This window comes from Tachypleus tridentatus, chromosome 9 (assembly GCF_004210375.1).
Source record: "Tachypleus tridentatus isolate NWPU-2018 chromosome 9, ASM421037v1, whole genome shotgun sequence".
NCBI classification, from domain to species: Eukaryota; Metazoa; Arthropoda; class Merostomata; order Xiphosura; family Limulidae; genus Tachypleus; species Tachypleus tridentatus.
Window position 1 is genome coordinate 155980240 of NC_134833.1, and position 13649 is coordinate 155993888.

Consider the following 13649-nt stretch of genomic DNA (forward strand, 5'->3'; position numbering starts at 1 on the left):
TTACATTATGTAATATTTGTTACATCAACGACTTGCACCACTGAATATGGTAGCTATAAGTGAAAACAAAACAAACTCGTTTGAAAGGACTTAATAACCCTAGCCTTCTTATCTACCAGATAGTATTTCATGGTATAACTTCTATGTTTATGATTAGCACTTAATTTCTTTCATAAGCTGGAATGATGGTGTGGTTAAAAATGCAATAACTGAAAGGAAGTTAAAAATCCTTACTTTCTGAGTGACTTAAGAACATTTCTGATGCAATATATTATTAAACATTTCAACAGAATCACTTCTTGGATTTAGCTTAGTAGCTTCTTGTTTGTATTGTACAAAGTACACAGTGGACACCTGTGCTCTGTCCATCACGTGAGTAGGAAGAACTCTATGAAGATGCCATTAGGTACTTGTCACATTCTCGCCCATATACAGTCTACATACAATGAAGGAGTTCCTATGAGTATAAAGTAACACACACTGGTACAGCATACATAGTAAATGTAATTCACAATATTTTTAACAGATATCCCATTGAAGGGCATTATGGCGCCAGAGGTGTTCTTACCTCCACCAAGTACACGATATTTTAAGTTTAAACTTTAACCTCCCAAAAATACATACATTTCTGGAAGGGTCAAAATGGATCTCCAAATAGCAGTAGCCACTGGTTATATTTAGATCACTCAGGTTGACGTCACGAATGTTATGTGAAAGCAAAGTATGTTTTCTTCATTAAGAGAGTTCAATTGCTTTATGGTATTTTTCAGTATTAAAGATACTCCTCTCATGTGTAATTTGTAATTCTATTAACGTTTCTTTTTTAAAAGGTTAATACATCTATTTTTCACCATTCTCTGCCATTTTTTCTATTAAACGGTTTTCATCTCATGCATAACAAGTTAATTCACTTGATCTAGTTAAAGTCATCTTTTGCATACATGCGTTTGTGTGTGTCTACTTATGATCTTTGTTAATTTTTCATTATTCAAATGTTCTGTATTCGTATATATCTCAACAATATGTGTCATATGTCATTATTAAAAAAGTTTCATTTTTCTAACATATATCAACTACTATAAAGTTTTTATTTGTATTATTTTATAATTTAAAATACTGTTAATGCATCTTGTGTTAATTATATGCAGAGGGATTTTATTTTTCATTGCATTTCATTATACGTATTGTAAAGTACAAGCGCAAAGTAACCACGCTGAATTTTGTTTTCATTTTTTGTCCGATCTATTTATTGCTAGGCATAAAATTCATATTCCCTTATAATCTATCTTAACACTACGTAAATAAAGCTATTTACACTCATTGTGGAAATACGTTTAAACTGTGACTACCATAAATCTAGTTAACTCTAACTGTAGAAGTGATATATTTGTTACGCTGTTCGAGCACAACAGATAACCTGATGTGGTTTTGCTATAAGAAAACAAATACCCCTTGTTTCATTTATGTTTTCAATGACTAATTTCAATAATATTATAATATACTGAGATAAATTTGCTTGGTAGTTGACTGGTAGTTTGCTTAATTGTTTCAGATCTTAATATAAACTTCAATTTTAAAAAAAGGCTTCCTTCACACAGTTATCGATAATTTTGCACTAACAACTACAGTTAGGGAAGGCGGACAGTCAACAACACCCACCACCAATTATTGAGTTGTTCTTGTCTGACTGAGTAATGTGAACTGACAATCACTTTAATAACGCAGCTATGACCTCAAGATGCAGAGTGAATTTTTATGGTAACAGCTCGTGAACAATCAATTCTCGGAAATATCTGGGCCATGATCCCTAACCTGAGACACGCCTGTCTCTCTACTGATAAAAGATTTGCGGGTCATACTCCCATGTCAATAATCTTAAGTTAGGTGAGCTAGCATATACATATATATATAATAAAAGTATCCTATAAATAAATAATATAATCAACACTAATAAGGAAAGTATCCTATAAATAAATAATATAATCAACACTAATAAGGAAAGTATCCTATAAATAATATAATCAGCACTAATAATGAAAGTATCTAATAACGAAGTAATATAATCATCAGTAATAATGACAGTATCCAATAAAAATAATATAATTCGCACTAATATGGAAAGTATAAAAAACAGTATAATAAGCACTAATAATGAAAGTATCCAATGAAGGAATAATATAATTTACACTAATTATGAATGCATCCAATAAAAATATAATCACACTATCATCACTAATAAATGCAAAGTATAAAAATATTATAATAAATGCTAAAATGAAAGTATCTAATAAAGAAGTATTATAATCAACACTAATAACGAAAGTGACAAATAAATGTAATTAGTTTTGTTGTATCTAATAATCTAACAGTAGCAAACTCTGTAACATAACTTGGTTGGATTACTGTGAATGATAACTTTATAACTTCGTAACTGAAAGCGTCATGCTGGAAACTTTAAACTTGAATGCTTTATTAATAACGCTGGTATCTCTTTGATTTGTTTTAGTAAAATAGTTGTTTGTTTTTTTCTAGATTGGGCTCTGGTGGGTAACTTTGTACAATATTGTCTAGAATACTTCCATAACTCAGTATAAGAATGTCATCTATATATCTGCTAGCATGACTGATATACAAAGCTTTACTATAATTGTATTAAGTTTTGTAATGTATGAAAATTCTAGTCTAAACAAATACAAATCTGTAAACTATTACCAAAGTTCCCTCGTACTGGAATACCCTTTATCTGTTGGAAGACAAGTTGGTCAAAATACACAACTGTATGTACAGTCAAGTAAAAACATATAGTCTTAACGAATACAGTTAATGTGAAACAGTTGTAGGTTACGTAAGTGATATTGTCGTATGAAGTTCTTTATTCACTGGCACAGAGTAGAAATTTAACAGAATTATTAAATGATCTAGAAATTGGTGATAAAAAATTGTAATCTTATTAACAGGAGGATTGATGTAAAGATGATTGAAATCAAATATCTATTTTTATTCAAACTGGACTATTGAAACGTTTATATTGTTGTAATTTTAAATTATTTTAATTCTCTCTTTTACTGAAGATATCAGTTGTCTTTTTGTAATATTAGAACATTTATTTGAATATTATTTAATGTATTTCAGATTATTACTTGTCAGAATTTCAAATTCTCTAGTCACAGCTTTTTCCTCCCACCAATAAACCTGTATTTGTATGATGTATCATGAAAGTTTGAAATGATTCAAGTATAGCAATATTTGATATTCTCTAATGTGCACCAGAGTCTCATAAAACCGAAATGTGTTTATTCATTATACTTTCTATATCGGTTTTAACGTGAGTATAAGCTTCGTTACTAGAAGGTTCTATTGCATTCAAATCGAATCCCAGTTCTGTACATAAGTTATGATATGAAACTTTTTTACAGATGAACATAACGTCGGTAGCTGATTTATTTGCTGGAGTGAAAACACATCTAGTATGTAAATACTGAATAACGGGTTAAAAATAAATATTCCGTGCTTTATTCTAAAAGATATTGTTTTATATTTTTAGAAAATAAATTGTCATTTATTTCTGTGATTTCACCAGAATATGTGTTGTAAAAGTAAAGGTATAACGTTGTATATTTTTATTTTAGATGTTTGTATTGTTATGTGGAATGAGGGAAGTTTGACGTAACGTTTTTGTAGTGGCTTAACATTTTTTTTGTTCCTAAATTTTAAAAGATTGAGCCGTATAAAAAGTAAGTTAATGTACAGTAAACAGTTTTATTTATTTATTTACCTATTACATTATATTACTGATTGATTTACTTCAGGGTATAAATATTGAGTTTTGTGTTTGTGATGAAGTAATAGTGGTACGAGAAGTATCATTCATACGACAGAAAATTAGCAAGTGAAAGTTTTGCATTAGCGAATAGTATGAATTCCTGATAGGTGAAGATATCTTGTAGAAATTGTAGTTGTAGAAAAAATTCATTTTTTATCATGAAATAGTGTGAAATTTGTATTTTTGTTTTTATTACATAATCAAAAAGAACGCTTCGAATAATAAAAAACGGTTATAACTTTTATGAAACAATTAAAATATATATCCCAGATAAAACTTGATAAATCTTATAACGTCATAACTTTTATGAAACAATTAAAATATATATCCCAGATAAAACTTGATAAATCTTATAACGTCATAACTTTTATGAAACAATTAAAAATATATATCCCAGATAAAACTTGATAAATCTTATAACGTCAAAACTTTTATGAAACAATTAAAAATATCCTACACGTAAAACTTAAACCTTATAACGTTAAAACCTTTTGAAAAATTAAAATATATTTCGGGTAAATTCGGTGACTTGACGACTATATAAACATATAAAATTCAGCTCTACAACATTAGACGGGTTTATAAGTCAACTCAGATGTTATGTGGTCTCCTTAGTGGTTGAAATATTCTGAACGAAAATTTTTGAGCTCTGTTTTCAAACTCATGAATTTTAAATTAATCATACACTTCTTATTAAGTTACATGTTAAGACTAATTCATCATAACAATATGTACCCTACCACAGAACGACTACAATACGATACTATAGTTGGTAGACAAATTCGTGTTTCCATAACAACTTAAAAGCAGCCACTAGCCTCTTAGTTCATTATGCTTCAATTACATAATATCCAATTGTAAATATCATTTCTACACGTCAGCGCTTTAGTAGTAAAAATAATTTCATTAAAAGGCTTTGCGTTTCTAGTCGTTTTTAAACGTCTTTAAAAAGATTGGAATACACGTTTCTGGAAATAATTGGTTTCGGTGGAAGCTGAAATTGTGAAATGAGCAGAATATATGTCTTCCTTCGAAATATCGTGAGTAAGAATCTTCAATAAAACTGGGTCATGGCTCGTATTAATGCACACAAAAGAAAAATCAAATAAAACTAAGGAACATCTGGCAAGTTCGAGTTTAGTGAAATCAACTGTACGCAAAAAAACGTAATTTCACTTCTTACAAGCTATTAATTTCTTCAATAACCTAACATATGTATGGTACTATAAATAAACGTTGGTCGTACCAATTCGCGCAATTTTTATAAAAAAATAAATGAAATCTTTATAGATAGCTAAAGAGATAAATATAATGACGAAATTGAATAAATAAAATGTATGAAAAAGCTAAGAAATTTCGTCTTTCAGAGTCTGTAAAATGTTCTGTTATTACTTATTGCAATATTTGATAATATTTAGTGAATGTCTGGAGGGCTTCGAGGCAAGCGAAGGCTCAGGCTTTCGGTGATGGAGGTGATGACTTCCAAGTTTAAAGGAAAAAAGCAAGAAGATGGGATCTGACGAACCATTAACTGAGAAATTCAACAGAGGAAAAATTGATGTAATTACCCTCTTCGGATACAAGGAGTCTCGACTAACAGAATATTAGTTGTCTCAGTAAAAAACACATATTTGCAGCTTTTTAACTACGATTTTAATCATTTAATGTAAGTTTATCTTTTTTAAATTTTTCAGTAACATATTTTTCATTAATATCTGCTCGGCCATTGAACAAAACAACTTCGTTGTCCTTTTTTTATATTTATTATAAATTTATTAGAATTAGTATTTTGTATATTATTCAACCGTTCCTTGAAATAAGGGTTTCTCCATAAAAGGTAGTCGTGCTTTTAATACGGACTTTTGTGATCTTTTTTTGCGATATGAACTTTACAACTGTTGCTGAAGGGTTGTAAGATAACGTTCTAATTTACAGTTTTGTTGTTTTAACTTGGTTGTTTGCTAGAGGTATTTGCTAACATAATGACGACGCTAGATTTATAAAGTTCATAAACGTATGTATGCATAGAATACCTAAAATGTTCGTGAATTTTATTCTTTGAGAATCTGTGAAATATGTAGAAACAAGGATGCATTACGAATCAGTGAAGCACTGCGTCACGTTTTAGTCGTTTAGTGATAGAAAAAATTAATGAAGTATTCAGAGCGACGTTACTTATTGCATATGTTCAGTTATTCGATCGATTAACCATTAAATTGTTCAGTTAAATTTATTTGTACGCTAGTCTTACTGCCACAAGGCGGTAACTTTCTCTTTTAAAGTGAAAACGTTGTTTGTGAACTTAATACAAAATCTATGAAATGCTAGGGAAGAAATTAACTAATTTACTATCATTACATAGACTAAACTTTTAATTATTTTCACCAAATAATTTAAAGGAACAAGTCTAACAAAAAACGCGTCACAGCAATGGGATTATTTTGATTAAGATAAAATTAAACTTTAACTACACTTGAATTTTCAATTTCGAGATGACATTTTGAAGCCAGATTGGAAATTTATCGAATTCAATAAAACAGTGTAAGAACAAAGTGAACATCAAAGGAACTAAACAGAAAATTAGGTAATGACCAAGAAGAGTTGAAAGAAGGGAACATACTGTTAAAGGAAATCAGAAACAAATCTGATTGAAAACAAAATCAGTGAGGCTATTGAAGAAGTACTAAATCAAAACTGAATTACAAAAAGGACATCAGTGAGATCAAAAGTGAGATACAGAAACGTATCTATGATGCACATAAAAGTTATACGAGCAAGAATGTTCAAAAAAGAGAAAGGGCCACAAGTAGAAGAAAAAAGGATTTGGAAAACTAACTGGTATATGCAATTACTGAACCAATCACGCCTCCTTTTACATCTATCGAAGAATTCCAACCTAAAATATCATTTAGTACAATATACGGAACAGGAGAATCTATTTGGCTACATCTATTACCACTACTGCTTTGCTATCTGAGAGTACAAGACCTTCCTAGATTACTCTAGTGATATCCCCACCAAATTTAGTTCCATAATTTAACTGGACAATTCAACAAAATTGCACAATTGAGAAACCAATAAATAATACTATGATAAAAAGTTACCATGAAAGACATATCAGAGTTATTTCACAGAAAACTGGTGGAATAATTCTTGATAACGAAAATCCACTTGAAACAAAATGTATTTCAGAACGGCTGGTGGGCCTGGCATGGCCTAGCGCGTTAAGGCGTGGGCTTCGTAATCTGAGGGTCGCGGGTTCGCGCCCGAGTCGCATAAACATGCTCGCCCTCCCAGCCGTGGGGACGTTATAATGTGACGGTCAATCCCACTATTCGTTGTTAAAAAGAGTAGCCCAAGAGTTGGCGGTGGGTGGTGATGACTAGCTGCCTTCCCTCTAGTCTTACGCTGCTAAATTAGGGACGGCTAGCACAGATAGCCCTCGAGTAGCTTTGTGGGAAATTCCAAAAACAAAACAAAACCAGAACGCCTGGTATGGGTATAAACATTTTTATTGATAAGCAGAGAACAGCGTTTCGACCTTCCTAGGTCATCTTCAGGTTAACAAAGAGAGTTTGCAACTGACCGTTGCCCGACCCTTGTATTATGGACGAGAGAATTTGGGAGAGTAGTCACCAATCTTAGCCTCTACATGCCAGTCTCGCATAATAAACAAAGAATAGTAATAGAAGTAGAAATTAGGAGAGCGAGATGTAGGTGCTTAAGTCCACAAAATCCCACATCTATATTACCCTTCACTGGCAGCAGACGATTGTGGGAAAAGGACTGCTCTCCAAAGTAAAGAAGAAAAATTAATTGAAATAAGAATAAGAAAGTAAGGTACCACAATTTAGGGGTAAGTTGAAAACGTACTTCTTAAAGTTAGCATTCCAGTCCCTAATATGGTAGAAAGGCACGAATTGATAGCACAGAAAATGAATTATACTAGTATGAAGCATCCCATTCAGTTGTCTAAACACACTAGTATAACTCCCAACCACCACCCATATACACAGAGTAATTAAATTTCATATTGCAATAGATTATCGCTATAATTCTACCTAAATACAGTTTGTATGAACAAACCTGCCTATACGATGACTATAGGCTAATCATGTGATAAGCTAAGTTTTTGTTTGTTTGTTTTGGAATTTCGCACAAAGCTACTCGAGGGCTATCTGTGCTAGCCGTCCCTAATTTAGCAGTGTAAGACTAGAGGGAAGGCCACCCACCGCCAACTCTTGGGCTACTCTTTTACCAAGGAATAGTGGGATTGACCGTCACTTATACACCCCCACGGCTGAGAGGGCGAGCATGTTTAGCGCGACGCGGGCGCGAACCCGCGACCCTCGGATTACGAGTCGCACGCCTTACGCACTTGGCCATGCCAGGCCGATTAGCTAAGTGCACGCAAAATTTAATAATTTAAATATGAATGTTTTGATTAGGCCTACGTACGTCAATTTGCAAATTCTAAGGTACAAGCTGGAAGGGTTAGTATATGGCAAAAAAAAGAAAAAAAAGATATCGGTTTAAACATCGGTATCCACTATATGAACACTATTACTCTTGTGTCTCAAAGTTCAAATTTAGCGATAGGTTGCATGTTGTTATTTTGGACTGGTTCTTGTAATAATTTTCATCTGTTTTTGTTCAATGAAAACATCCTCAGTCACAGAAGTGCTTCCAAACATGAGTGCGTGTTAATAGAAATACTTAAACACAACATAAGTTATGCAACATGTATATTCAAAAAGGAAGTTCATACCTCCGATTTCATCTGCTAGCAATAACGTTTCACCATAAATATCGGACCCAGCATGGCCAGGAGGTTAGGGTACTCGACACGTAATCCAAGGATCGTAGGTTTGAATCTCCGTCACACCAAACATGTTCGCTCTTTCAGACATGGGGTAGTTATAATATCACGGTCAATCCCACTATTCGTTTGTAAAAAAAGTAACCAAAAGGTTGGCGGTGATGACTAGCTGCCTTCCCTCCACTCTTACACTGGAAAATTAGGGACGGCTAGCGCAGACAATTTTCGTGTAGCTTTGCGCGAAATTCAAAACAAACCGTATCATAAATATCTAGTTGGCGAAATTGCATTTACCAACAGCTCCTAATAGAACTATCATACACTAAATGTGGGTTACCTCGTAGGGTAGTAAGTATGGTCATGAATATATTCCCTTATGTTCAAAAATAAAGACTTTAAAATATTATATATTAAAAAATAAACATATAAATAGCATAATATCAATTACTCCTTTTTTTTTTTTATTGTCACCAACTCTTTAACTTGCTTCCCTTGTGTGAACTAGTACCTGGTTCATAATTAATTTTATTCACTTGTTTTCGATACATAAAGTACTAACCTATTCAGGACTAATTTCATTAATTTGTTTAAAATATGTGCACCACTACCTGCTTCCTTACTAATTCTATTAAACTGTTTTCAATGTGAGCACTATTACCTCATTCAATACTTATTTCAACTTGTTTTCAATGTGTATACAACTACTTCATTCATCAATAATTTCATTAACTTGTTTTCAATGTGTGAACTAGTACCTCCTTCATAACTAATTTCATTAACTTGTTTTCAATGTGTGAACTAGTACCTCCTTCATAACTAATTTCATTAACTTCTTTTCAATGTGTGAACTGGTACCTCCTTCTTAACTAATTTTATTAACTTGTTTTCAATGTGTGAACTAGTACCTCCTTCATAACTAATTTCATTAACTTGTTTTCAATGTGTATACAACTACTTCATTCATCAATAATTTCATTAACTTGTTTTCAATGTGTGAACTAGTACCTCCTTCATAACTAATTTCATTAACTTGTTTTCAATGTGTGAACTAGTACCTCAACACTACTGGTGTCATTATTAACATTTAACACACACACAGTTTGCAGATTTTATCAACATGTCGTTAACACTTGATCACTTTGAAAAGGAATGTTCCTTAAACAATTTTTAGGAACTAAAACAAACAACTCAACTTAGATCCAAATAAAGATGTATGAACCAAACATTCACCATTCTTGTACTGAAGAACCAACTTTTACCAGCCACATGATCAGAATTTATTATACAGCAACAATATAACATGGAAGTGAGGAAGCATTAGAAACAACAAGTTAAAGAATGACATTACTTTACTTGTAAACACTTTTTACATACAGTATATTGTTTCAGATATTTTACTTAAATTTAATAAATATTTTAACACTTTACTTCCACCCACATTTGAAATGACAATTTTCCTAATACGTGGACACACTATTTTTTGGTTTAAGCATTGCACCACAAAATATTTTAATACGGTGAATTGTTTTACATATTTATTTTCGAACACTTATGTTGTTGTAAGTTCTATTCTCAAAGTTTCAATTTTTGATGTTAGATATACAATGCATGAAGTAAACATCAAAAGGTTGATAAAATTAGGCCCAAGAAGTTTAAAATTTCTCATCACAAGACTACAGTAACTTTGAGAAACATCTAGAAACAAACATCAATTATAAATATGGTCAGTTAGCTAAGTTATCAGTGAATCAAACATTTGGATTTATGTTAGTAACATGTCAATTTAGTGAAGTATTTAAGTTAGTGTTAGTTTTTGCACATATTCTGTTACTTCATCATTCAGCTGTGAAGTTGTACAGGTTAAATTACCTCAACAGCACGGTTAGCATGTCACTTCTATTTGAAAGTTATTTGTAAATGTAGGACTAAGATACAATGTTATATATGCAAAGGAAACTTGTAGAAATGCCAAGTGATAAACTAATTTGTTATCATTACGTGGGTTGGACTCCAAATTATTTTTACCAAATAATTTAAAAGAACCAGCCTAAAAACAATATATTTATATCTTTATGATGTTGACAACAATAGTTATGCTAATAATGATGAAGTGAATTACTGATATATCACTACTCATTCTCTTTTTTTGTTCTTGGATAAATCCAGTGCATGTTAACAATCATGTATAATCTTTTTTCCAGCAAACACAGATAAATATACAATATTTTTCATATATATACACACACCCGTACTAAATGTACATTCACAGGGTGCCTGAAAACGTTCTGTTTTAAGTTAATCAAAAATCAAGAAAAAAATATTTTTTTCCTTGCTTTTGAAATTCACATAATGTTGTGTTGTAACCTACAAGGTACATAATTCTTCCTGTGATTCTTGGCATGTGTTTTACTGAAGTCATGGCAACAGGAATTGCTTCCCTTATGTGACCTTATTTTAGTGTCTACTGACTGACTGACTACACATTACTGGAAAGTGGTGTGAATGATTAAAGCAGGTGACCCCTGATTGAGGGTATATAAAATTTTGTTTGTTTCCTTTAAAGTGTTCTTTAAATTCATGTCAAAAGACTGATACACAAATCACAACTTTTAGTCATAAATCTGTTTAAAGATTTTTTTCCAAATCCTTTTATTTCTACAGTTTTCTACAGTGCTTTCTTTCCCATTAAAATAAACAGAGCTACATTCGACTTAACACTGAAAAAGTGTTACACAACATGAAATATATAAAGACAAGCAAATTATTCTTCCCTGTCTAAATACACTTTCAAATTTGCACATAACACTGTAAAATATAACGTAACACAATAAAAAATATATGAAGTACAGACACGTATCATAACCATTCGTTTTTTCAATATTTCTGATGTAGCTAGCATGTAATTCATGAAATTTTTCAGATATAACTTGGTGATCACTTCTTTAAACTGTCTAATAGTTACTAACAACATTTTCCCTTTTGTTTTTTTGTTAAGATCTTAAATGTGTCTTTTAATAATTATATTTGTACTAATACTGTATTCTTTAAGTATTTCTAGATGTGCTTGAAGTTTATTCTCTTCAGGCTTTAATCAATAGCACACAGGATATTATAACAAGTTCTTGTCGCTCACACGAAAACTCATATTTTTTTAAGCAAAGGAACCCAACTCAACATTAAATAAATTAATTATTTAGCTTCTTAAGTCAAATGTAATGTAAAGCATAATTAAAAAACTAGAAAAATATGTTGAGTAAAAAAATTAGCTTTACCAAAACAAGTTTATGTTTGGATACTTATATTTGTTTTACCTTGAGGAATGATAATTTTACAAAAGACCAAAAACATATACTAACAGTGTCAGATTATGTTGAAATACTTTATTTTAGTAAATTCATCAGGGTAGATTTATCACTGTTAGCAACCATTTATCAGATCCATTACTGCTGATGTCCATACACCAGGTTAAACTGATCAGATCCATCACTGTTGATGTCCATATACAAGTTTAACCTGATCAGATCTCTCACTATTGGTGGTCATTCACTAAATTAATGTGATCAGATTATCACTGTTGATGTCCATACACAAATTTAACCTGATCAGATCTCTCATTGTTGGTGGCCATTCACTAAATTAATATGATCGGATTATTACTCTTGATGTCCATATACCATGCTAAAAAAGTGGGAGTTTGGATCTTGTAGCAACACCTGTGGAGAATCGAATTCTATAAGTCTACCATTTTGCATGACTAATACTCGTTCACTGTCCATAACTGTCTCCATTCGATGGGCAATGGTCAGAATAGTTGTCTGACGAAAAGCTGTGCGGATTGTTTGTTGGATCAAACGATCTGTTTCACGATCTACATTTGCAGTTGCCTCATCAATACAGAGTATCTGGGAAACAGAAATGGATAAAATTCAGTTAATTAATCTTTAATGTTTTTTTACTGTTTTGCTAAATAAATAGCTGTAGATACCTTTAGGCAAATGAACAAAGGAAGAGACAGATCACAAATTAAGTTCTGGCTTGAAAGAAAAATACATGCATAACAAAACTGTGTTTCCTTTGCAACATGGCAGATTATGATACAATCTCTAAACAATTTGTGGTTAAACACAAATTTTTATTTATATATTTTCAAAAGTTTGCTATATAATTAACTATAGAATTTTTGGATTTGTTTAACCATTATCATAACCAAAATAATTACTACCTTTTAACTTCATTTACTAAAATGTAACCTAAAAGTAGTCATTAATGTGGAAGTAAAACCAACCTTGGCTTGACATATAAGAGCTCTAACAAGACACAAGAGCTGTCTCTGTCCTACACTGAACCGTTGTCCTCTCTCACCAACTTCGATGTCCAGGCCTCCCATTTGTTTCACTGTGGAGTGTAAGTGACACTGCTCCAAAGCTCTCCAAAGTTCGGTATCTTGACACCACCCTCTGGGGTCCAAGTTTTCTCGAACTGTTCCGCTAAACACAAAGGGATCTTGAGGAATGATTGCCAGTCTTGATCTGAAAGATTGATGAGTGGTGAAATGTTGTCAAATACACCAGGAATAAAATCATAATTATAATAATATTTTATCATTCTAGCAGTGGCACTACAAATGACCAAGTTGAAGACACAATTTTCTGCTATAAACAACCCTCTTGCCATGTTGTGATCACCAATTTGGACTAGTAACTTGAAAATAATTTCAAATCTTAACACAAAGAGTAATATTGTTAAGAGCTACTATAAAACATCAAAGGCAATTATTAAATAAAGGATACAAGTTCCATGTAGGCTCATGTATTCAGTCTTCAATCATCATTAAACATCTTTATGGCTACACGTATGTGAGTTACTCAAGTTAACATAGAAAGATCAGATCAAATTACAGTTCTGGTGTACATTTAACTTAGTGATCTAGTACACCTGCTGGTTTTTCTGTATACTATAAAGTTAGGCCAATACTGATTATCTAGAATACAGTTGAGTAATATCTAC

General features: G+C 31.8%; 1 protein-coding gene across 1 annotated transcript in view; it reads right to left on the bottom strand.

The window, feature by feature from the left end:
• Window positions 1–11262: 11262 nt before the first annotated feature.
• Window positions 11263–13649, bottom strand: part of LOC143226728 (ATP-binding cassette sub-family C member 10-like) — a 73361-nt gene continuing 70974 nt past the window's right edge. Inside the window, 2 exon segments of the mRNA XM_076458087.1 lie at window positions 11263–12544; window positions 12928–13171. Coding sequence (XP_076314202.1) covers window positions 12296–12544; window positions 12928–13171 — 493 coding nt within the window. The 3' untranslated portion in view covers window positions 11263–12295.